The sequence below is a fragment of the Corticium candelabrum genome, chromosome 1, assembly GCF_963422355.1.
Source record: "Corticium candelabrum chromosome 1, ooCorCand1.1, whole genome shotgun sequence".
NCBI lineage: Eukaryota > Metazoa > Porifera > Homoscleromorpha > Homosclerophorida > Plakinidae > Corticium > Corticium candelabrum.
The window spans coordinates 8,486,164-8,512,270 of record NC_085085.1 but is presented as its reverse complement, the minus strand read 5'-3'; the positions used below and the strand labels follow the sequence as shown (position 1 = coordinate 8,512,270).

The 26,107-nt window shown below is 42.2% G+C and overlaps 3 protein-coding genes across 3 annotated transcripts in view; 2 read left to right on the top strand and 1 right to left on the bottom strand.

Annotated features, from left to right (window-relative positions):
• Window positions 1-6,650: 6,650 nt before the first annotated feature.
• LOC134191486 (protein D3-like) lies at window positions 6,651-14,583 on the bottom strand. Its single transcript, XM_062660109.1, has 4 exons — window positions 14,504-14,583; window positions 13,924-13,977; window positions 10,530-10,599; window positions 6,651-7,155 (listed from the first exon to the last, which is right to left on the bottom strand). Exons 1-4 carry the CDS (start codon window positions 14,561-14,563, stop codon window positions 6,803-6,805), a joined length of 537 nt encoding a protein of 178 aa, XP_062516093.1. The 5' UTR covers window positions 14,564-14,583; the 3' UTR covers window positions 6,651-6,802.
• LOC134191479 (uncharacterized) lies at window positions 14,584-19,746 on the top strand. The gene is made up of 3 exons (XM_062660101.1): window positions 14,584-14,717; window positions 14,797-15,166; window positions 19,157-19,746. Exons 1-3 carry the CDS (start codon window positions 14,710-14,712, stop codon window positions 19,412-19,414), a joined length of 636 nt encoding a protein of 211 aa, XP_062516085.1. The 5' UTR covers window positions 14,584-14,709; the 3' UTR covers window positions 19,415-19,746.
• A 3,134-nt stretch (window positions 19,747-22,880) lies between these two features.
• LOC134196354 (poly [ADP-ribose] polymerase tankyrase-2-like) overlaps window positions 22,881-26,107 on the top strand; it is a 44,776-nt gene continuing 41,549 nt past the window's right edge. The window contains exons 1-2 of the mRNA XM_062665460.1: window positions 22,881-23,143; window positions 23,367-23,435. Of these exons, the coding sequence (XP_062521444.1) occupies window positions 22,894-23,143; window positions 23,367-23,435 (319 nt within the window). The 5' untranslated portion in view covers window positions 22,881-22,893. The remainder of the gene's footprint in view (window positions 23,144-23,366; window positions 23,436-26,107) is intronic.

The window sequence follows — 26,107 nt, the reverse complement described above, 5'->3', positions numbered from 1 at the left end:
GTTAATTAAACGCACGCTGTCGCGCGCCAGAATTTAAGAGCCTCCGTTACGCGGAAGACAAGATAGTTCGACTCGTAGAGAGATAGTGGTTTACCGTTATCGAATATATATATATATATATATATATATATATATATATATATATATTTATGCACACAAGTATATATGTACAACAAACTTGTCAAACTTCACGCCGATGACAGTTAACGGCGACTCTCTCCGTTACTCTCAGTCACACCGTCCCTCCGTTACGGAACTTCTTCTACCTCGTCCCTCACTCTCCTCCTCTCGCGCACTCTTCCTTCTTCCTGTCTCCTTGCTGATCGGCAAACTGCACTCTCCAAATGACTGCTTCCCAATATATATTATTAGCTCCTTCCCTCAATCCCATGTATAGTATCGCAGCCTCTCCCAAACTCCATATTTAAAAACGCGACATATATCGTCCCCATTGGGAAAAGAAACTGCTCCGTAGTTTCTTGCAACTCAAACACGTCTCTGTCGGTCGTCGTCAGCACACCCTACTCAGGAAGTCGGCTCTGACATTTTCCGAACCTTTGATAGCTTGCACCGTGAAGCTGTAGCTTTGCAGATACATGGCCCACCTCATGATTCTATCCTTCTCGAATTTCACTCTATCCAAGTATGCTAGCGGTTAGCGGTCTGTCTGGAGAATATATTCTACTCCATAGATGAATCTCATGAACTTTCTGACCCAGGCAACCGCTAAACACTCCTCGATGGTAGAGAATTTTCTCTCTCGGTCGCTGAGTTTCTTACTTGCGTATCCTACCGGGAATGGTTTTCCTTCGTGCTCCTGCATCAACATCGCTCCCACCCCTACATCTGACGTGTCCAGTCGAAGCAAGAAACGCCTATCATGTTCAGGCAACTTGAGTATGGGTCGGCCAAATAGCGCCGTCTTCAACGCCAAATACGCCTCTCCTGCACTTCCTTCCATTCTAGTTTGTTTGGCAATCCTTTCTTTGTCAAGTCGGTCAGAGGAACTGCTATGGTTGCATAGTTGGGTAAATATTCCCTATAGAACCCTGTCAGTCCTAGAAATGCGAGCAATTCTTGTTCGCGCCGGGCCTCTTAGCCTTCCTAATTTTTAGGATGTTTTCCTCGCTCGGGTGAATCAGGCCGTGTCCGATCTTGTGGCCGATAAAATGACAGCGTACGCACTCCGACGACACATTTAGAGGGTCCAATTGTCAGATGGGTTTGGGCGATTTTCCTCAGAACTACCCTGAGAGCGGTAACATGTTTTCTCCACGTAGGTGTCTGTACGACGATGTCATCCATGTAGTGGTTCGCATACTCCAGTCCCTCCAGTAACTTTCTCAATGCTCTCACCAAAGTAGCTTCGGAGTTGACCGATTCGAACGGCATTCTGAGGAATTCATAGGGACCGTTGTGTACCACAAACGCGGTTTTGCTTACCAAAGTTGCCATGGGTTCCGGGTCGCATATCGTCAGACGATTGAGCTTTCTATAATCCACGCAAAGCCGAGCCGGTTATCGCTAATTGCCTATTTTGTTTCCCGGAAGTCTCGAGCCGGATGCCTCAGTCGTTGAGAAATCGTGAAAGAGCAGGTATGTTTCGTAGCTCTGACAGCCTGTACATGTAGGAAGTTTATAGAAATAATCTAGACGTCTCTAGCTATAGGTTATTAATTATAGCTAATTCACGAAGTTGTCTCTCCAGGTTCAGTCGCTGTTACCTCTCACTTTTCAGCTCGTCCGTTTGCTGCTGTATTTTCTCCAAGAGGTCGACTACATTTATGTTTGTGCTAGGAAGGCCAGAAGAACACCGTCTCCTAGCAGAGTCGTGTGCTATGTCGTCGTTCACACGCTTCCTTTTCAGGCCGAAATATTTGTAGACACTGTTTCCTTGGTGCTTTGTCTTCTTTCTTTGTACTCTCCGCCCAAAGACATCTCTGACCACCTTTCCGACGTCAACTTCGAGTAGAGGAGGCTTCTGGTGTGATTGCAATAGTATACTTACTTCTGCTTAGACGTCGTTTGTCAACGAACCTTCAGACTGCGTGCCGATCTCATAATGATTTTCGAACCTGCGTAAGTTGTACGTTTGAGATCTCAATGCCTAGTGACGGATTCCATCTGTGAGTCTAGAATAATAATTACCATTCGTGAAGTAAAGCTGTAGTGACACCAACGGACTGCTCTTTGGTCTGCATGGTCAATCGCACCCTACACTGGGAATGATCACCGACTGCATGAGCACTGTACATTAGAGTGGAGAGATCTCTAGGCTGCTCGATTGAACTAACAACTAGCATGCGTGATCGTTAGCTACCTCGTAAAGAACGGAATGTTTTGACGCCCCGTTTCCTTGAAAACCTGTTGTTTTGCAGTAGACTAGACACTGTATGGCCTAGCAACAGGCACGGCATACGTATTTACACTGTAGAAGAATTGGATACCACTTACTAACAAATCACGACATTATATAACTAACTAAACGGATCCCGGGATCCATTTATGTAACCCTGTCTGTTAGAAGGTATGACCTCTTGAAAGTTAATTGCACCGGAAGAAGGCGGTCTGAAACCAGTCTCTCCACGGCGAGGATTGACTATCTGGGGAATGATGAAGGCGGGGAGAGACTGGCTCGAGTCTAGTAGTTCTTCAGGCGATGGATAAACTGATCGGGCTTCTCTGCTGGCTCTGGTCTGCTCTTCCTAAACTTGAGCCGGTATCCGTCCTCCGTTAGGTCGTATCTCTTTAAGAGGGCCTCCTTCAATTGCTTGTAATCCACGGCTGCCTCTTCCGATAACCGGAAATATACGTCTAGGGCCTTCCCGGACAATAAGGCACTCAAAGCGCCAGCCCAACGGTCTTCCTCTCACCTATTCGCTCTAGCAAACCTCTTGAACGTCAGAAGATAACTATCCAGTTCGCCCTTGCCGTCTTGAAAGGTGCGATCTTAGGTAGTTTTGCCGCACTAGTATGGTCTACTCTGACGGATGTCTACAATTCTCGCAGCCTCCAGTTCTAACCTTTTCATCTCTAGCACATGTTGTTGTTCTCTCTCCACTGTCATCATTTCCCTCTCCGCTCCTTCGGCCTTTTCTTTTCTGGCCCTCTCCACTTCTTCGGCCTTCTCTTCTGGCCCTTTCTGCGACTTCACAAATTGGCGTAAGTTTGCTCCAGTCAAGCACATCTTCTCCCCAATCGCGACTAGTCGCGTCATAACGAATTAATGTACACTCTCACCTCTGAACCGTGTTGCGTCTTCTGTAATCCGGAATAGCTGCTTTCCTGCCTGAGCCCCAATTGTCGCGTGCGAGAATTCAAGAGCCTCTGTTACGCGGAAGACATGATCGTTCGACTCGTAGAGAGGTAGTGGTTTACCGTTATCAGATCTATATATATATATATATTATTTTTTATATATATTTATATTTTATATAATTATTCTTATTGCAGATAACAACTACCCGTCCCCTGCCAAAGTTGGCAAATCTCAAAAGTCAAACTCAGCGTCAAATCGCAAACTAGTGCAAATCATACGTGCGTTAAACTGAAATAAGCGAACTGAAAGCTGTTGCAGCAAGTTACTGACTGCCCTACTAAAACTTATTCTGGTCTTTGCTGTGGTCTTGGACGCGATAACCTTCAAAGTGGCAAGACTGGAAGACGTCCACAAACCAAAAGACTCATATATATATATATATATATATATATATATATATATATATATATATATATATATATATGCACACAAGTATATATGTACAACAAACTTGTCAAACTGCATGCCAATGACAGTTAACAGCAACTCTCTCCGTTACTCTCAGTCATGCCGTCTCTTCGTTACGGAACTTCTTTTGCTTTGTCCCTCACTCTCCTCCTCTCTCGCACTCTTCCTTCTTCCTGTCTTCTTGCTGACCGGCGAACTGCACTCTCCAAATGACTTCTTCCCAATATACTATTAGCTCTTTCCATCAATCCCATGTGTAGTATCGCAGCCCCTTCCAAACTCCATATTTAGAGACGTTACACACCCCAGTTCTTCTGTAGAGAGGGTATCGGTATCAACCGTTTATGCTACAAACCTGATTTCTATACCAAACCTCTGCGCCTGCAACGGAGCAGGTTCACGACTACTTAAATTTGTCATTGCAGTGCAGGGGCCCCTTTCGAGAGACCGACCCTGTGTGAAATTTCTCGATAACGCAAACACTGAACTGAACTGATTTATTTATACAGGAGAGGTATTTCGTCATATGGCAAATCCACCAGACGCCCTGTTTAGAATAGGATTAATATATACAAGGACAAAAAGTATACAGAGTATCTAAAACTATGTAGAGCACAAAGAATGTAAAGGTGTAGATACAAAAGTATGTTTAAAGAACTAACTATATATGTGATTAAGGATGTATTCACAAAAAGGTTAGCGTGTTCAGACTGTGCTGGATCGGTCGGTCAGAGAGCTCTATGAAGTCTTGATTTACAAGACGAAAGCATCTCTGGTTGGAGAAGACGTAGAGATGATGAGAGTGAGTTCCACAACTGTTGACCACGGTAGAAAGAGACCGTTTAGAGCGTTGGTCCGTGGAAAGTCGACTTGGGAAAGACGAGTCAAACGATACTGGCTATGTAAAGAAGATACAGGGCGAAAGTGATAGCCGATAGTTTGCGGAGTTAGATCATTGATACATTTAAAAGGAATCCAAATTGTTTGTTGTGTCGAAGAGTGAAAAGAGAAACATTAAACTTATGTCGGAGTTCCTCCAAGTCACCAGTGCGGTCAGAGGGGCGAACGCCAGCTAGAACACGGATGGATTGTTTCTGAAGCAGTCGAAGACGATGTCTCACGCTGGGCGAATTGTCTGATCAGATCACCGAGCAGTAATCCATTGATGACTGAACAACAGAAGTAATATAATTGGTTTTCGCGTGAAGTGATAAATTCCGATCGACTGCAACGACGAAAAACACCAATCTTCTTTGAAACTTGAGCAAAGAGGTTGTTCATATGTGGACGCCGGCATAAACCAGAAACTGAGAATCAAAGTGAAGACCAAGGTAGCGAGCACTGACTTGTGACGGAACGACAGACGAAGCTTCCATGACCGATAAGAGCGATACGTTAGTTTCGAAACACTGAAACTTCGGAAACAACACAAATTCAGTCTTCTTTGTGTTCAACTTCAAGAGATTTTCTGAAAACCAGACAGTAAGGGGTGATAAATCAGATTCCAATCTAGGCACCACTTCCGCAGGGAAGAGGGCCGAGGAGTATAAATGTATATACAAGGTGTTATCAGCATAGAGCAGAAGCTTGCAAGTCTATTACGGACATCCGGCAGGTCAAATGTATAAAGGATAAAAAGCAGCCGTCCTAGCTTTGAGAGTGAGACTCCACGAAGACACGAAAATTCCTGAGAGTGGTCCGTTCCATTTTTGCTGACAATTTAAACCGGCGACGATTGAGAAGGTAATTTTTAGACCACAACTGGGAAAAGACATCGAGACCACAGTAATTCAATTTCTGCAGCAGCCGACAATGATCAACTGTATCAAAAGCTTTGCTGATGTCCACGAACAAGCCTCCAGAGAACAGGGACGCATCCTTGGCTGACAGAAGATCGTTGAACAAGAGTGCCACAACGTGTTTATTCGAGAGATATTTACGAAAACCAAACTGATGTTCAGGAAGAAAGCCATTTTTTCTAAATATTGACATAGTTGGTCGAAAACTAAACCTTCAAAAACTTTAGAAACAGAAGACAGTAGAGAAATTGAACGATAGTTGGCTGGGTCGCGAGGGTCTCCTTGTTGTGAAGTCTACAGGGGTGATCATGGCTAGTTTCCAATCGGCTACAAACTTACCCTGCGTCAGAGAAAAGATATGCGTCAACGAAGGAGCAATAGCCCACCCTCCAGTTCATTCGAACACACGCCCACACCTGTCTTGTGTAGACTGTATGTGTCGTCGCCCACCGCAACGCTTCCAGCGATCCAAGATTTCATGCCGACTAAATAGCGCAAGCGTTTCTCTGTAGATTCTGATTATTTGCAACAAATCCAAACTACACGTTTCCTTCCCCGATCGTTGCACGGGGAGTGTGTCGATTTCTACCGTCAATCTCCACCTCGCCAGTGCTGCACATCTGCTCGCCTTGCCGCGTCAAACTTCTAGCCGGGGGTACACTGTACTGTACAGTAGTCTCACGTAGCCAGACTCCTTTCCGCCGCATCATACTTCCTGGCGAAAATTGCCTACGCGAGACTAACAGTACGACGCGGCCGGAAAGGGTCTGGCTACGCGAGACTACCGTATTGCAATGAATACAATGACTATTACACATTACCAATGTGGTAGCTACTGCTCTATCTATAAGTATGTTGATCTGAAATCAACTATCCCGTGCTTTCAATATATTTCTTTACTTTCAGTTCAAAAAAGAATGCAAACAAGTCTAAATTTTTTTTGAAAAAATGGGAAAGATGTAGGGTTGCCATACAAAAAAGATAGAAACAAGACCATGTAGGGTGTGCTGTGCCATCTTTCATGAATTCACTCATACGAACTGAGCAATACATGATTCCTACATTGCACTATTTTCTAGACATTATATGTGTTCTATACCCTAGAAGATGGTGCAACGTAGGGATGATGTATTGCTGAGTCTGTATGAGTGAATTCATGAAAGATGTCACAGCACACCCTACATGGTCTTGTTTCTATTCTTTTTCGTACAGCAACCCTACATCCTTTCTCATTTTTCAAATGTTTTTTAGACTTTATATATATATATGTATATAGTTATCCATTTAGTTGCTTGTGAAGTTTAGGAACATAATCATCATATTCTGCTTGAAAGAAATTGCCAGCAACTGGACTTCCAAGATTGTATTCTGCAGCAAACTTCCTGGTGTTGAAGTTTCGTCTTCCTTCTCTTGACCTGTTGCTCACTCGTGGCAATTCAAACTCTGTTTCACCCTGCTGCTTGTACACAAGAAATATGTATCGGTGAAGGCCGGTTCCTTTAGGAGCACCTGATCCAACGTATGCTGTCAAACTATCACCCTTAGAGATGTCAGTTTTTGGAATGTTAACAACTCTCCAATGCAGCATTTCCCGATACGTTGCATTGCTTCGAGTTGGTGCATCAGGATCTAACAAAACAGCAGTCAGTCAGTAACTGCAGAATGGCACACCAAACAATCAATCAAATAAAAATTAATTAAGTAATGGGTATCATTAGCAGAAGTAAACATAATACAGTTGAGAAAACACATTTGTACATAATTAGTAAGAAAGTGCAGTATACTATTGTCTACTATTGTCCACTTTTCATTTGTACGTTGAACATACAATGAAAAGTGGACAATAGTATATTGCACTTTCTTGCAGTTCAACAGGCGTGACACAAGTCCAGTAAATGCCCAGTCAGTTGATAAATCCCTAAATAGGTTTTTTTCTAGTCAAGCAGATGGAGCATGTTCATGCATACACAAACTTTTTAATCAACACTACAAACTATCTACAACAGTAGAACCGATGTGACCTAAAAACAAGCCACTGACTATTAGTCTCCCACAAAAATTAACCTTTGAGAACATGCAATCAGGTGACCAAACATGCAAGCTATTAATATGAACGTTTTCCACTGATAATTAGTCCAGCGCAGCCACCGAGGAGTCCTAAGATTTTGCTTTTCTTGTTTATAGGTGTGAAAATCATAATCATTTACTGAGCACAGCATATTGCAATGTAGTGCGTGTTCTACTCATTGATTACTATAAAAAGGTCTGAGTAATCCAAAATCCAGTCAGATTTGCAAATTATTATCTAACCCATCTCGAGTACAAACACAGCTGTCATTCACATTTCTAGCAAACATGGTACCACACAAAGTTGATACTGCATATTTGCAAATCAGATCATTGAAGACAACAAACTTATCCCATAGAGCAAAATCGTAAGCTACCTTTATCATTCACTGTGGCATTGATGTACTTGCAACTCAAATGAGACGTATTACTTGATTCTGCTTTTTAATTGCCATATTCCTTTAGTGTGAAAATAAACATACATAGACTACCTAGCCATACCATGCAGCCTTCTGACTCTTGTTGGTGTACACCTTTTACAGGGAACATGTCTCCTACAGTGTGACTGTATCTCATGACTACTGCCTGCAGCTTTCAATGAAGTATACTTTCTCATTTTCTTCAAAATCCTTAGCATATCTTTCTGGCTTATCTTCTTGATTAGTTAACAATTAAGCAAGCAATGCCCCTTCTGCTGCCTAAAGCAGTTACAGCACTGTAAACTCTATCATTGGCCACTCGTAACATTAGTCAATGTGTTGCCTTGCAATCGACTACTTAACATGTTTCATCACTTTGGTTTAGCACGACTGCACATCAGCCGTCGTCTAAGAATTGACTGTGACATCTCAGTAAAGTGACTTAAGAGTGCATCACCTGACATGTTGCATACCAAACGTTTCTCCTAAGTCAACATTAATTATCATCATGTTCAAATACTTGAATTCTTTGGGGCTATTTTTAAGAGTAGGGCATATATTTCTTGATTTGGTAAGAATTCAATTAATTAGCAGCCAGAAAAAATTTGCTATCATGCTCTTACAGAAACAAAGCAGCTTGCCTTTATCTGATTTCTTGAACAAGTACATACTAATATTTAATATAATGAATGTTCTTACTTACTATAACTGTAGAATCATACTACAAAATGTGTAACTTTATCATTGCAATGTGCTCTGTTCTACTTACTGATATGCAAATTCCAATAAACTACATGTAGACTAGGAAATTTTGGTGACAATAATATTTGGTAAAAGTCCCAAATTGTCTGTTTATAAATTTAGGCAAACATTAATTTTGGAGATATACGAGTTCCCTCAAAGTATGCTGTATGCAGCCCATCTTAAAGGTCAAAGTCCATGGAACCTTCACCAATGAAGGGTTCATGCTCTACTGTAGATGTTGCAGTAAATATGATGAGCACAGATACAGCTTTGAACTTCATAGAGCTTCTCTGTAAGGGATAGACTGGCAATGGCTAGATCAATAGCACTGAAAATACACTGTGGCAGAGATGTGTAGATTTGTGACAACTTGGTATGTGAATGCTATGTGTAATGGAACACCTGACAAATAGTGACAACTACTAATTTTGGCAATTCTTGTCAAGCACCAAATTGCTAAATTTAAACCCAGTTACTGTTAAACTTTTTGGTCTATGGTAGCTTTATTTTGCTATCTCATACTCTCATCATTTCAATAGAGCAAACATACCGTATAAGATGAAATATTGATGATTTGCTAAGAAATTGACAGACAAAGCATATTGGCAGATTCTATTTTGGCGGTAGGACATCGTTGTTTAATAATTGCTAGGTAACTTACCATAAGTGGTCATGAAGGAGTTTGTGATTGATAGCTGTGTTTGTGGCTCACATTTCTCTAACTTGCTGGTCTCCAATAGTGATGAAGAACTGCTATGTCAGTGCAAACGTGATCCGCGTGAATGTGACAGTCCAGCTTCATCCATAGCCTCAAAACCTCACTCATAGGCATAACAGACGGCAAGCAGGGATTACCTACCATCTTGTGGCCTCATCTGCGCCACTTCGCTGCTGATCCACGTGCCTGATAACGTCAACATATCCCGGTGGCCAAATTAATGACGGATGATATATTGGCAGCCGCTGAAAAAACTGCCAATCCGCCAAAATAAATTTCTTGCCAATATTTCATCTTATACGGTATAACCCTTGACATCTACTGTACAATCTGCGGTACTATCTGCAAAGACTAACAAACATACAAATTGTCAATATCTGCCTACAGTGTCTACACCTATGGAGCTATGTCAACAAGCCCAGAAATGCAAGACAGGTGCATGCAATCATGTTTCGTTTGCCCTTGCTGTAACTCTACATTTGTAGAGATGAGTCGTTTCTTAGTAGTTCAACTAAAGTCAACATACAAAATCTTACGAAATACATATAGATAATCATTGATAAGTGTGGGTTGATTGCACCAGTATTTCAGAAATGTTTGTAGAAACTTACCAATACACAAAACCTTCTCATGCCTTTAATCTAAATTGCACTGTCCGATTACATGTTGAAGCCACAGTTTTGTGTAAATGCATGCACATATACTGTAAATATGTACATGTATATTGTTCTCACAAGTGTGCACAGGCATGTCTATAATCGACACTTTATTGAGAATGACACCAAAAATTTAGAATGGTTCAACTCTTACCCCTCTACAAAAAGCAAATGCCTGAATTTGCAAGGGTAACTAAGTCTGATGTTCTACCAGTACATCATTAACACTGCATCACAGCTTAGTTTCATTAGCAAGACACAAAAACTTCAATTGCAAACTTTGATTCAATTCCAGATAAATTAAGACCTGAATAATCTTGTTGACAAGCAGTAGATTATGTCTAATGAACCCTAGGCTTCATTAATCAATTAATTAAAGATGACGATGACACTACAAACCAGTCATTAGAAGTGTGTACAAAACTCCATCTTCTGTTGGCCAAGAGATATGAGTTGGAACATCCTTGACCTGCAGAATACATTGCACCAGAAATAACACATTGTACCAATTGCAGCTTTTGTTCTACCTAGTGTTCATATCACAGTAATAATCAAGGCTCTCAAAATATTAGGAAATTTCTACAAGTCAGTCTGCTCAACTTAATTAAAGGTTTAGCTGCAATTACTGGCCTTGTGCATCACAACGTCCGTAAGACAGAAACTATAATAATAAGAGCCCCCAATAAAACATTTCATTTCAACAAAAACGATGACAAGCAGATTTCATAGGACAGAGCAGCTTTTTCTTCATCACTATTTAGCCACTCTTTGCCATCCAGCCATGACTGCTGAATCTCTTGTTCTGTTTTCAATTTGGCTTGAGTTTCAACAACTTCATCTGCAGCAAAAGTAGAGAACAAGCAGTAGTGTCTGTGTCTGAATTTTGACTAGTAAGTGAGTCTTCCTGTACAGCCAAATTGGCAGAGCAGATCAAGACACAATGCACATGGCCATATACATAGATAGTGGTGACACGAGTCCAGCAAAATGCCCAGTAGGTCGATGAGTCCCTAAAAAGGTCTTTCTATGTAGTCAAGCAGATCGAGTCTGTTCATGCATTCATACACAAAATTAATCCCATGTTTTCAATCAAGACTACAAACTAAAAGAGTACAACTGATGCTGATGTGACCTAAAAGGTCACTAACTTACTTGTATTCTCACAAAATTAACCTTCGAAAACATGTAAACAAGCAGTAATTTTTGAGCTCGAATATGACAATGTACTATAATCCAAGCATACAGTTTAGCAAAACCACCTAACTCCATAAGCACAGTAAACATACAATATCAGTAAACAGTGTGAACTTTTCCAAGGATGTAGACACGATGTAAATAAACACGAGGGGGTTTACTGCATACCCACAGTGTTCAACTTACAGTCATGCACTAACACTGGACTTTCCAGTGCACTAACAGTGCACTTTCTCTTGCCTAAAGACGGCTGACTGCATAAGGCTATCATTACTTTTACTGACACAGATAAGAGCATGTTGGTGTAATCTAGCTTTGACTTATTGCTGTGAAGGAGCCTTGCGTGGTAAACTGGAAGCCACCCCTATCAAACACCAGAGATTCCATTATTTAATCTAATAATACAACCTATACTCAAGGGTGTCAAAGGTTTTGAGAACTGTCGCCCAAGACTTGGCAAGTTCTGGCAGGGAATCAACATTGGCGCTAAATGGCTAATTTATAATTAAGTGTACCTACTAATCCGGACTTTGTTGAGGTCACGTGATCAGAGCAACGTATTCACTTATATTCGGATATCCTAGAGTACATGTCCCTACACAAAGTTCACAAAAAGGAACTTATTTATAAACAGATCTCTCTTCAAGATCAACGGCCATGCATGCAGTTTCATATGACGTTCTACTAGCTAGTTCATTCTCTCTAGGGGCTAGTGTGCTGAAACCTCTCTCACATTCACTAATTTAGCTCAGCTCCTGTACCCAATGCATGTGCTGACACGTTACTTTTAGCACAGAACACCTGCAGCAAACTGCATGGCCTCTGGACAGATAAAATAATAGCCCTCGCACGTTGCGCCAAATAAGTACTACTAGGTAAACTGGATTATATTTGGCTGACGTGGCCAGACTATTCTCAGCAGGTCTAGCCATGCCAAGACTACTACTGGATGGCGACAGGTGCCTGCATGCCGCCCGAAGGTGAGCTAGTCTGAGTCACTTCAAAGTTCTGTATGTTTGTCGCCTAAAATTCACGTCTTTGTCGCCAAAATGAAAAGTCTATCGCCAATTTTGGCAACATGGCGACAACTTAGACACCCCTGATACTCTAAAGAAAGCAGTTGTCATAAAGTAACTGCCTAGTTATTACAATTTAGAGGCCTTAAGCCACCAAAGCACCTTGGTGTTTATGACCTTGTTCTCTCTTCAATTAACTAAAGGTACATGCTCATAATTATGTGCATGCCTAATACACCTACACAAACTTGAAATCATGCCAACATTGCAAGTTGTGCCAAAGTAAAGCAGAACAAAGAGCTAATTAGGATAATGACAAACAGTTTCTATTTCCAGTATACAAGCAGCCAGAATTGTCAACTACATTCTTGTCTGCCATAAAAGTTTGACTATGTGTAGAATATCTACTCAACATTTCTGAAAACCAACATACAACAACTGGGGTAAGATTCATATTTCAGTACTGACAAATGCTCTCTTTAATTAATGTGCTGTGCTATGCTGTGCTGTGCTGTGCTGTGCTGTGCTGTGTGTGTGTGTGTGTGTGTGCGCGCGTGTGTGTGTGTGTGTGTGTGTGTGTGTGTGTGTGTGTGTGTGTGTGTGTGTGTGTGTGTGTCTTTTTAGCTGGCTGCCTCAACAGTGACTGCAAGGTGGGCCAAGAAAGAGATGGAAAGACGTCATTCAGAAAGACCTGAAGAATTTGGGAATTCCAGAGGACAAATGGTTTAATTTAGCAAACAATTCCAGAAATGTGTGGCATAACGCTTATTGTACAGCTCTTGAGTCAGCAAGATCAGAACAACCTACTCTGCAAATTCAATGCCAACAGTGCTTACGCCTTTTCCGACAAAACAGTGATAAAAACGTCACAAGTGTAGTGTAGAACGCCAGAAACCAACAGCAAGGCGCAGTCCAATGTACTCTGTGGGAAACAATGGTTCAAGAGCCGAGGCGGATATCTAGTCCACAAGTGTCTTCCTGACTAATACAATCTAGTTTTTAATTAATTTTGACTTTGTCCCCCTTTTGAGGGGTAGGATGACCTTCTTATTATGGCAGCAATGCAGGAGGAGGAAGAGGTGTGCATGCATGCATGCACACTATGGCTTGTGTACATTGTCACAATCATGTGCATAGCAAGAGAGGATTTAGATGGGGCTAGTTCCCTGAAACTGGGATCAGAAGTCTCTGACAACTCTGCAACTGTTTTATGAGTTCATGCAATTATAAAACGTAACTCACAGATACACAAGATCCCTTACAGTTATTTCGTGAACCAACAGAACCACATCTACCCCTCGACAAAGCCTTTATCCATCCCTGCTGAGGTAAAGTCTAGCCTCGCCCCAGATGCAGTGTGGATTACAGTCTCAGATGCGCTGCCATAGTAGTGGTGATGGCAGTGCATCCGGGGCTGTAATCCACACTGAGTCTGGGGCGAGGCTAGGTAAAGTCAAGTGCTTCAACTGCTCATCAAACTATCATGATTCATCTATTGATGTTGCAAGCATGAGCACATTCTTTGAACAAAAGACACAGCTCTCTCTATACTAGTCAAACGACTAAATAGAATAGTCCTGTACCTGTGTAGGTGTTAATACATTTCCAAGCTCTAGCTTGAGACTGCCATAGTAAACCTGCACAAAACGTTAACGTACTGTAAAAATTTCATAGCACAATCAAATAACCTTTAATTAATTAATTCCTTCATCTACTAAGCATTCCAAAACATTCCCATGCAGTCAAGGATCAATTTGTCTATTTATTCAATTTTCGACAAATAACAAGTCTAGACATACCATACCCTATTCAAAGGCAGTTCTACGCAGAGCCATATATAGTCTCGCGTGGCCAGACGTTCGCGCGCCTCCCCCGCGCGCGAACGTCTGGCCACGCGAGACTATTCTACCTCACGCATCGTACAGTACATAAATGCCTCAAGCGATGCACTCTCGAAGAGAAAACAAAACTTGTACATAAGTTACAACTGCACGAGTTACGTGCGTGGAGTTATCTCCAAGGCAACTCTTGATGGAGATTGGCAGACGCAAGGCTTAATTAATTCCCTCTCCCAGGGAGGATCTGCATGTTTGTGACAGACCAAACAACTTGAAACCAAGAACATTATATCTGAGTAGGTTAATTTTGTACAGTAAGACTTACCTCTGCAATGGAAGGTGGGGTTGCATCGATAACGTCAGGAACGACACCATGTGCTTCCATAGCTGCAGACCTCTGACATACGGGAGATCTGCACGTAGACACGAGGTCAATTTTTTGTTGAAAAAGCGCAGCGTGCCTGGCCGGCAGTTATGTCCCTATAATTTCAGTGCAACGCAAGTCTGATGCAGTAGAAATAAGTCTGACGCATGGCAGAGTTAGCCTACTTAATTAATTGGACTGATGGTGTAGTTACGCAGACTGTCAGTTTAAAGAGTCATTTTTTACCGTTTTAGAGATAGCTTTAGTGAGGCGACTGACCATGAACGGCTTCGTAGTCAGTACAGCAACCCACACGAGCAGGAATGGGAGCTGTCCGAGAACAAGATGAAGAACACAGAAGATTTGCTAACAGATTACGACATGAGAGCAGCCCAGGATTCACATCAGGGATGGTTTGAGAGAGGGGAGCCTGGAGTAACACTGCCTCCATCTTCAGGACAGCTTAGCAGTACTCCGCCAAGCACTCTTAGCCAAAGTCAGAAAAGGACGTCGTCAGCACGCCAGGTATCTGATAGTGCTGAACCTGCGGTGCCCGATGGAGTAAGCCCTCGTGCTACCGTTATTGACCATCCAACCGACGACCAATCACCAGACACTAGGCAGGTAGGATGCATATTCTTCACAATGTGTCGAATTTGTAATTAGGCTTTTGTACGTGTCGTTTGTATTTCTATTTCTTATAAAAAGTGTGTTTCCCTGGATCTATTAAATTTAATTGGTTATTTGACGTTTGACGTTAGGACTACTAAAATCCTAGTTACTAAAAGATTTTTGCACCCGCAGTTAACTTGGGTTTGCTAAATTTGTGTTCACATTCACACGACTTGGGTAATTGAAGCTTAACCCAAAGTTAACCTAGACTCCTGACCAGTCTTGCCACGCTTTTGTCATTCCTGGATGTTGAACAGTTGAGCGTTGGGGATTGAGTATCCGGGAATGACAAAGGAGTGGTGAGACTGGTCACGAGTCTTAGGCTAACTCCTTTCAGATCCAGTAACATTAACAAGCAAGATCAATCACCTAACTTGCAGCAGTTTCTTTTTATTTAGAGTTGTTTAGATGATCAGATTTAAATGATTTGTAATATGCTTGAAAGCGGAAAGTACCGAAGTGTTCAAAGACTTTAATTAAGTGAAAATGTTCCAACAGTCTATATGTTAGTATGCTTGGGAGATGGGTGTAATGACGTGAAAGTGCTTATTTGAAAGCAACGAGTCAAACGACCGGGACTTTCCAAGAAGTCACGTGACTTGAGAAGAACGTTATACTAAAGGGTCTATTTGCCCCAAATCTCTGTGGCTATGCCCAAAAAGTGTCCATATATATATATGGGTGTCATGCTTCGGAATGTATGGTATGCAACCTGTGACCAATCATGATGCATTAGTCTCTTTTACGTCAACAGACAATGATGAGGGCTGCCAATCACTAGCTAGGCACTGTTTGACATGAGAGAAACTTTAGCCAGAAAGACGTCAATTTTGATCACAAACAAACAGAAACATTGTATTTCAAGTAACACTAGCTGGAAATCTATGAAGATCTAATCTTCTGCTGTAGTATGCTCAAACGTGAAGCAGTACATATGGTACTTTGTTGATAACGTGAGTTGCTAACCACGGATATGTACTATAGATTTCATACGTAAATTGATACAATAGGTGTTCTAGACACAATTACACTGTATGAACTTTTCCTTTCCCCAACCTGGTTTTGCATGTGACGTCTCGTGACTTCTCTATGTAGTGTGCCGATTTGAAGTGGAGGTTATAGGGCGAGGGGAGCGAAGCGACTGGTGGGGCGGGAGCACCCAGCTGGCGGTATACTGTTCACCAGCGTTGCCAACAGGAGTTGAGACAAATTCGTAAGGGAGTAGTGTCGGCTTCTGTCCTGTCTCTATAGCTGTACCTATGGTTGGTTAAGGAGCAGTTGGCAGCTGGTGTTACGTAGGCTTGCGTGAGCTATTTGCATTCACGAGACTGGTTGGGGGAATTTGGAATATTGCTTCGTAGCTTTCATTTGAAGCGACGCTTGACGGAGGTTCATGTATTACTAGTATGTAAACTTTACTGTGCTAACATAGACTTTCTCCCACCATCATACTTCAAGGTGGGAAAGGGTCTGGTGAAGTTTCCTTGAAATGGCTGTGTTGCTGCTTCACCAATAATTGGTGTATTTGGTATCTTAAAGGGGAAGGCGCACTAAATACTAGAGTTTGCTGAAAGAAAGATACAAGGGGTATCTTCCTGCAGGAAGCTTACGGTCCAGCCGGCCACAGAAGCAGAGAATGGGCCACAAGTTGTTCGGATGATTCCTCGTATGAGTTACTCTCTGTCCTCGTTTTGAAGCAAATACTTTAGGTGTAACCATACCAAGTGCTCCTAACGTACCCAAAATGCAGCAAGATCTATGAACCAATCTAAGAAGGATCTTGTTTTGAGGCTTCATGGTTGTATTGGCACACTTGCGTGATAAGTTTGGGGTCCCAGTTTGTTTTAGTCAATAAATCACAACTTGCCACCATATGTCTCACAATCCTTACCTTGAAAAGTGCATAGGTATCGGTCTTCCTTGATGACTAGCTAGCGGTCAGAGTTACTCTGATGACACATTAACATGCCCACACAGGTAATTTCAATGCTTTATTTCTTTGTTATGGTAAACGTCTGCAGTGGTTGCAAAGGGTTATGTCATGAAGTGATAGCTTTCATCTAAGAGATGGTTGATTTAGGTGAGAGTTCTCCTTTAAATGCTTCACTAATAACTAGATCAATGTGCATACAGTCCCATGTCAAATTGTCTTCTGATGTTGGTGTTTCTCATTTCTGACGAATGATGAACAACATTCATTGTTACTAAGTTAGATGTATTGATCATTACCCAAGCGAAGAAGGGTGACTCATCTGGTTAGATGATGTTAACTCCAAGCTTTCTAGATATTTACCGCTCTGGGCTGTTTGCAGTTGCTTTGGACGTCAAGCAGCAACGCGTATGCATCCATTCTCCAAAACAGGAGTGCAGTGCATAATGCTTTGTCAGACATCGTGACTGAGATCAAAACCTGTTGACATTGACACTCCCATGGTCGCGTTGGCTGTCGTAGACATGCAGGTTTCACAAACAGCAAAGACTTTGTAGTTTCAAGTAGTTCTCGTTATTGGAGACAACAAATGTGTACATTCGAATTTGAAAAGATAAGATAATCGAGATAGAATTTGCATTGCGTGCTTATCCATCTGGTCTTTAGGGAAGCGTTTAAGAAACCAAATTCGATATTTAGTTTACCCATTATTGATGAAGCGGCAACACAGGGACTTCAACTTCACAAGACGTTTTCCTGGAATATGACCGCAGAAGAGGGTCTGTCGATGTGAGGCTACTGCTAACAGTGTCGCTCTAAGTGAGCACTGTAACTTACTAGGGTCAGCAATGTGCTAAGTGTAAACTCAGTGTAATAATGAAGTACATGCTGTTAATCATTTACATTGCTGTAATTATGTACATTACATTACTACCTGTAGTTGAAATGCTTATATTACAAAGCCCGACAGTTGATTATAGCTGTACCCTAGATACAGTAGAACCTCGCTGATATGATCAAGTTTGTATGATGCCCAGCGAATTTGTTAGGGCTGTCAGAACTCTTGGCCTTGGAAATTATTGTACACCACTAACCAAGTATAGTGCAGGTCGTCTCTAATTTGATGAGTGTGGTGATTGGTCATTTATAGTCAGCATGACAATATCAGAAGCCCGAGGCACTTTCAGTTTATTAGTCACTGATCGTGCATGCCAAGAGGTATGTTTTTGAGACTTATCTTTTGAAATGCAACCTGTATTTATGCTAACAGTCATTGATTATGCATGCTGCAAGGACTATATCAGCTTTGAACAGTAGGTTGGATAAATTGTGGATATTATAATGATTACATGTACCAGGTAGATAGATGTCTTTGTATTAATGAAATTAAGTTGAGTCTTAAAATCAAGATCTTTAGAAACAATGAGGAAGAACCGTCTGACTTATTTCATGTGCTGTTGTCACTCTTGATTGATCTTATGTGGTAAGTGTGAAGACGCTGGGGCATTTGAAGACTTAACCCCAGATTTCAAAGACTGGACAGTTTACCGTATATAATATTATGGTCTTTGAGGGTTGTAACTAAGTGAGGCATTGATTGGATTAAGTCACGAACTTGCATACATTTTTGCTGTCCTGAATGATCAGCAGACTCTTCTTATAATAGATGAACTCTACTTTCATGTGTGAAACAAGCTCTTTGCGAACACTTGCCATGTCTAAGGAATCTGTCCTCTCCTTTTAGGTATGTCGCAGCATTCACGACTTCAGACTCAATTAAGTTGTACTTTTATGCAGCCCATGTCTTCAGTCTATTCTAATTTGGCAACAATACTTTCAATGAATAGATACTATGTATTAATTGGTATGCAGTAAGCGCTTACATTTTAAATTGTGTCTATGCTAGATTTGAAAGTTGAGCTCCGAACTACTATATTTGCACTCGTACAATGGTCTAGAAATTATGTGATAGTCTGTAATGTCAGTTTTGTTTGTTCATTTTTGACCGTTAGGTCACCGGCAGCAACTGTGCAATACTTGAAATGCGACTTGATGATGTCAAGCAGCAGCTTCAGCAGAAGCCATTGCAGATTGGGTCTTTAGGATGCTGTGTGTGCAGTCCAGAGTGCTCACATGACATGTGTGTGAAAAGTTTGGAGGCCCGGATTGAAGCACTAGAAAATCAGAGATTTGATAGTCACTTGGTGAGGTTAGAAGACCGTATAAGAGCACTAGAGGATCAGGGTTGTTCTAACAACTTGGGTCAATGACACCATTGGAAAATCAGTTTGTAGATGATTTTTTAATTTTAAGAAAACATAACATAAGCACGGTATTAGTGCTTATCTGTTATTGTGTATGCTGAGGCAGCAGTGCAAAAGATAGGGTAGTTCCCTGTGAACAGTTTAATTGTTTGTTTTAACCGCTAGTTGGAACAAGTTGTATGAGCTTTGTTTATTTTGTATGGAAAACTATGAGAAAGTTGTGCTTTCTAGTGGTACAGTACTTGTGTGATGGGTTTATTTACCATGTTTCAGAGTTCAGTCACACTGACTACTATCTATTGTAGGGCAGTTTATAGACAGTTTGGTTATTGAACAGACTTTGTCTTTTGTGTCTACTGAAGTGGTTATATAAGAACTGTGTTTGCTTGCCTTCACATGTGCTTTGTGCGCATGTGTGTTTGCTGGTGTGTTTTTTCTGCAAGTATGTGTTTTTCTGCAAGTGTGTGTGTGTGTGTGTGTGTGTGTGTGTGTGTGTGTGTGTGTGTGTGCATGCATGTGTGTGTGTGTGTGTGTGTGTGTGTGTGTGTGTGTGTGTGTGTGTGTGTGTGTGTGTGTGTGTGTGTGTGTGTGTGTGTGTGTGTGTGTGTGTGTGTGTGTGTGTGTGTGTGTGATATGGCGGCTACTTCAGAACCGGTTACGAATACTGGCTGAGAGGGGATTAACTTACTGACAGTGCAGCTTCCGTCAGGGTCGCTCCTGTACTGACCAAACCTTCACACTGATGCAGGTGATTGAAAGCTTTATGAACACCGACAACCAGGTTTTATTGTCTTCATAGACCTCAAGAAAGCTCACGACTCTGTCCCGTAAGAGGCATTGTGGCGTGGTCTACAGATACTCAGTGTCCCTTCCAAAGTGATTCAGTTACTGTCATCCTAAGGACCTTTCATATGGGTATGTTGGCTCGTGTACGTGTTGGAAATGGTAATACAGTAAGCATCGTTGTTAATAATGGACTTTGACAAGGCTGTGCCATCTCTCATGTTCTGTTCAATCTATACTTTGCTCTAGTATTTGAGAAGTGGCGTAACGAGATGACCCACATTTGCTCTGGAGAAGAGTTCAACTTCAGATACAACATTAATGGTAACTGTTTTGATCGTCCTTGAACAAAACATTATTGTGTGACCTTTATCTGATGTTGAATTTGCTGATGATGCTGCTCTTCTAGTATCTTCCGTCAGATGGGAGAAACTGCCAAAGCAACTTTTCACTCAGTTGCATCATCATTTGGCCTCACTGTGAACGTTGCTAAGACTAAGTTCATGAGTTGTGGTGTGCGTATTTCTGATATGGATAAACAGCCTCTTTTGTGGAGGGACAAGAGATTGAACACGTTACATCGTTCATCAGTCTCGGTTGCCTGATGATTCCAGACGCAGGGTTAGTGCTGAAATTGACCGTCACCTTTCCACTGCTTCACGTGCTTTTGGCTCTTTTCGTTGTATTTTCAACAATACTGACTTGTCTCTTCAATCCAAACGAATGGTGTACACGGCTTGTGTAATATCTTTGCTCTTGTATGAGCTGAATGCTGGCTGATTCTCTGACGCGATGAGACTAGGATAGATAATTTACACCTCGACTGTCTTCGGACAATTCTGGGTGTGACTCGATGGGACCAGGAGCTTCAACATATTACCAATACTGATCTTTGACAAAGATGGGGTGATGTAAGTCTGATGTCTGATGTCCTTCGTCGCCACAGCCTTTAGTAGTTAGGACATGTTGCTCGAATGCCTGCAATTACATTACCAAAGAAACTATTATTTGGGTGGCTGTCACATGCTAGACCAGCTCAGGGGCCCCACCTCAGATGGAAAGACAGGATCCAGGCTGACTTGAAGTTGTTAAAACTAGAGAATTGGTAACACCTGGCACAGTAAAGTCCAGAATGGCGAGTTTCATGTCAGGCTGAAGTTACACGTACCTTTACTGAACGATCATTTTCATGTGCTGTGTGTTGCTGCTTCTTTCAGAGTCATTCAGGTATGAAATGGCATAAGTGTATTGTGGAACGCCAACTGCCTCTGTGTGAACAACCAGGCACAGTGCAATGTGCCAAGTGTCATCGCTGGCTGAGAAGTAGGGGTGGCCTGGCAGTACATAAATGTTTAAGTGTGTCTTCTTCTTCCTCTTTGACTATGTCATCATCATCGACTCTATCATCGAATCGGTCCCCAACACTTGCCTCTACTGATTGTACCTCAAGTTGGATACCGGAGCCGGATAGGACATGCTGTTGCTGCCATTGTAGCCAATGTGGACAGTGCTTCAAATCCAAGCCAGGATTCCAACGGCATAACTGTCACCGTGGCAAACGCTGTTCAGAAAAAGACAGCAGTCAACTTCCCCTGTCTTGCACATGTGAAAGACGTTTCTGGTGGCTCAAGGACATACTGAGCATAAGTGCAGACAGTAACTACCTCGTCTTGTAGCTCTCCCCATATATGGGGCGGCGTGGCCACTGGCAGCTGTAGTCAAGTGTGTGTGTGTGTGTGTGTGTGTGTGTGTGTGTGTGTGTGTGTGTGTGTGTGTGTGTGTGTGTGTGTGTGTGTGTGTGTGTGTGACGTCTGTAGCTCAATTGGTTAGAGAGTTGCATTCGGAAACATCCGAGGCCTTTGGGTTGCAGGTTCAAGTACGGGATGGGCACAGGCATAATTTCCTTAGGCAAGGAACTCACATGCAATTGCCTCTTTCGACTCACAAGGATAAATGAGTACCTGGTCACATTGACTGGGGGTGGACAGGACTGCTGGTTTGGCAGACGGGCCTTGGTGTCCAGTCCCAGAGCTGCGCCATAGCCAGTGCCCCTGGATGACTCTGGCCTTTCAACTGTCCACGTAGTGAGTGGACGCCCTGTTTCTAGAGGCACAGATCCATCTTTATAACTGACCTTTAATTAATTTTTTAGAACGACATGAAGTGCTTATCATGTGTTCATTGTGCATGTGGGGTGTGTGTGTGTGTGTGCGCGTGTGTGCGTGTGTGCGTGCGTGCGTGCGTGTGTGTGTGTGTGTGTTTGTTTGTTTGTGTGACACAGTTTAACAGTATTTTGCAAATACCAATCAATTTACATTAGAGATTTCTTTCATTCCTGTTTGAGTACAACCTACAAACATCGCTGGGTAGGTGCCTGCCTATGTATCATTCGTCTATTAGCTAAGGAATCCACGATTGAGAGAAGCCTCAGAGTACAGAGTATAGAGTATAATAAAAGCCTAGAGAAATGCATTACTTTTAATTAATTAATTACAGCTGTACACTAGGGAGCACTGGAATGTCTACTGTACAAGGAACGTGTAGTCGGTGTTGTTCTACACACCGATTTATATTCATGGAAAAGAACATAATCAACATTTGTCACAGCAGACAGTGACAGCTGAATCAATGATTTACCATCCGTCACTTGAGGCGCTTGTCGTACACAATACGCATGCGCAGTCAGGTTTCGGTTTCGTGCGATGTCCGCACGCAAACCGCCTCAGCGAGTAGGATCACCAGTTTCTGCATCATCGCAACAGGACGATCGTACAACGTCATCTAGGCCGTCACCAATTTCACTAGATTCACATACAGATGATGGGAGTGGCGGCCTCTTTGAAGCTTGTCGCAGTGGCGACCTGACGCGGGTGAGGCGTCTTGTCAACCCCCAGAACGTCAATGCGCGCGATACCGCTGGGCGAAAGTCAACGCCGTTGCATTTTGCAGCCGGTAAGACATCGTTTTGCGCTTTTTGTCAATCTAGTTTGTTTGCTGTAATGTTGTTAGGAGCGAAATAGACTTGTTATGATTGACACTTTTAAGTCTTTGGGTGGTGTTCTTTGTTCTCGTTCTCTGTACCGCTGAAATCGGATCGTGTGTCTTGCTATCTAGTTTTGTGCCACCTTCTACCATACTCTTAGCGCGCTTTAATGGTAGGCTTTTTTGCTTCCAGGATTTGGAAGGAATGACGTCGTTGAATTTCTACTTCAACAAGGAGCGAGTGTGCAAGCAAAAGATGATGGTACGATGATTTACTCGCTTTTGAGTTGTACACGTTTATTAGTCTTGGGGAGCGGGTATTATTTGCTAACTAAACACACAGATGCCTTGCGGAAGAATAACAACAACTTGGTAAGTTGGTAAGAAAGTCGAGATAAAGACGAAATGTTGGTCAAGATCCAACTCTACCAACTCTGCTGCTGGTTGGAAGAGCACGCCCTCTTCCAGCTCTGGAAGAAGTTGGAAGAGACTGAAAGAGCCCAATCGAACGTGTTCTAGGTCAACTTTGTGCTTATCACTGCAAATAAAACACAAGCCCTGTCCACACTTGCAACTGGATTGCAATTCGATTGTAATGACTGTAATCCACTTTGGGAGGTGGATTTGATCCACATCAGATCTCGATCGGTTGAATCCGATTTGAAATTGGGGCAGTACCGTTGTGTACACTGTGAGTGTAGTCAGAACATCAACCCTCCACTCTTCTTTGTTCTCGCTCACCTTACATCGCTGTATCAACGCTTTCCACGAGCAAAGAACCCACATGTACACTAGGTCATCAGTCTCGTGATACCGAAACAGAGGTGGAGGTATCGTTTTCAAGTGCAGTGTGGACACTCGCTATCCCAATTGGATTACGATCGCGCGGTCCATTCTGGCCTAGTGTGTGGACACGTTTTACTACCAGCATTGAATGTAGGTTGAGCATGACCCTTTAAAGCTGAATGCTTGAAGATTCAATAGTTCAACAAAATGACCAAGCAGAGAGTCAAGACAATCTCTGTTTTAAGATCTGCACTATTCTGTATTTTATCTTTCTGGAAATCAAGCAACTGGGGTTTGGCAGTTACAACAACTCTTCAGATTTTGAACAAGTAGAACTGTTCTAACAAAGCTGTAACTTTGGAGGCTTGCACTTGATGTCAGGAGCCAAGCAGCTCGGATGCAATCTCGGATGTATGGTGTATTTGTTGGTACGCAAAGTGTAATAGAGTGCAGTTGTGTTACTTTGTTGGTAGCTACTACTGATGTAGAAATTTGCCCAAGTGACTTATTAGTCTTTGTAGGTTAAGGAAACAAAATGGGTGCAGGACAGGTAGTCGTCGAAATTTAGTCACAGGGCATTTAGTTGTGGGACATTTAGTCGCAGAACTTCAGTTGTCAGTACACTTAGTCACCAATACATTTAGTCACTGTACTATTAGTCGCCATGTAATTGAAAACATGTATATACATACCTGTCAAATTTATGTCATCAAATACATAATATAGTGTGGTTAGTGTCAACACTAGCTTATGTCTTCAAAGACTACTAAAACAGTAAAATTACAGTATCAAATTACATACATATCACATCATCAAATGAAAGCTAAGATTGTGAGCTATCTAGGGTTTCTCATCTCCATTGCAGTATGAAATTTGCATCTCTCGAATTTCATACTGCAGTCAGATGAGAACTTGTTGAAATCATACAAGAAACCAATCATACACAAACCATCGTGGTGACTCAACTTTTACCACGTTTTTGGGAACTGTTGCTGTTATCATGAATAGGCAGGTAGAAATGACAACCAACAGCAACAGAGGCATGTTTACACTCCTTGTGTAATTGATGTCTTCCTATTGGTGTTCTTTGACATGATTATTATAGTATTATGTGTAAGTGTTGACAGGTATGTCTTTGAAATCATAGGTGTTGGCAGGAATGCATTTGATGACCACACAATTTATAAATTAATATACTTACACGTCTTGACACTTGTGTTTTTTGTGTTAGACTATTGTCTCCTTTGCAATTACAGTAAATGTAAGCACCTGCCGACTAATAGTTGCCGACTAAGTGATCTAGACCTAAACAAAATAGAGAAGAAGCTGACAGCAAGAAGACAGCTATTGGCAAACACAAGTTGAAAGAACTGAGTTCCTTCTGCACACACACACACACACACACACACACACACACACACACACACACACACACACACACACACACACACACACACACAATGGCAAATGGATAAGGAGCTGCCGTTAAATGGTAATGTCCTCCCGCAGCCAGACGGCTGGGTTCCTGTGCACTAAGCAGGAGCTATGGGTCATGCTAAGCAATCTCCTGGAGCCTTGCGAGCACCAACTGTGACGCCAACTGTGGTGTTGGCTCCTGAATTCCCACCCAGACCCCAGTGGCTGATGGACTTTGTCGCAGTTGGAGGCCTTTGCCACCCCAGTCAAAGACCAGGTACTCATTTATACTCCTGAGTCGAGAGAGCCAATTGTGTGTTAGTTTCTTACCCAAGGAAATTATTCCATAGCTCGTCATCACTGTGACTTGAACCTCTAACCTGCAAGGTCCCGGATGTAATCACTCCATAGGATGACTCTCTAACCAACTGAGCTAACACATGCACACACACACACACACACACACACACACACACACACACACCACAGGTGTGCTTTGTCTATTTTGTTTCAGACAGTTACGAGTGCACAGATTATGATTTAAGTGCTTCATAGCAGTAAGCAGTGCTGCTTTGCCGAGGAGCTTCAGCTCTTTGGCATGACTAGACCATTTACGTACTGTAAATTTCTTATTTTTGTCAGAACAGACTCTCCTTCAACTTGAAGGTCATGGAGTTTTCGTTCCTGCATCCACAGCACCTCACAAATCCTTCTGACTTGAGCATTCTTTCT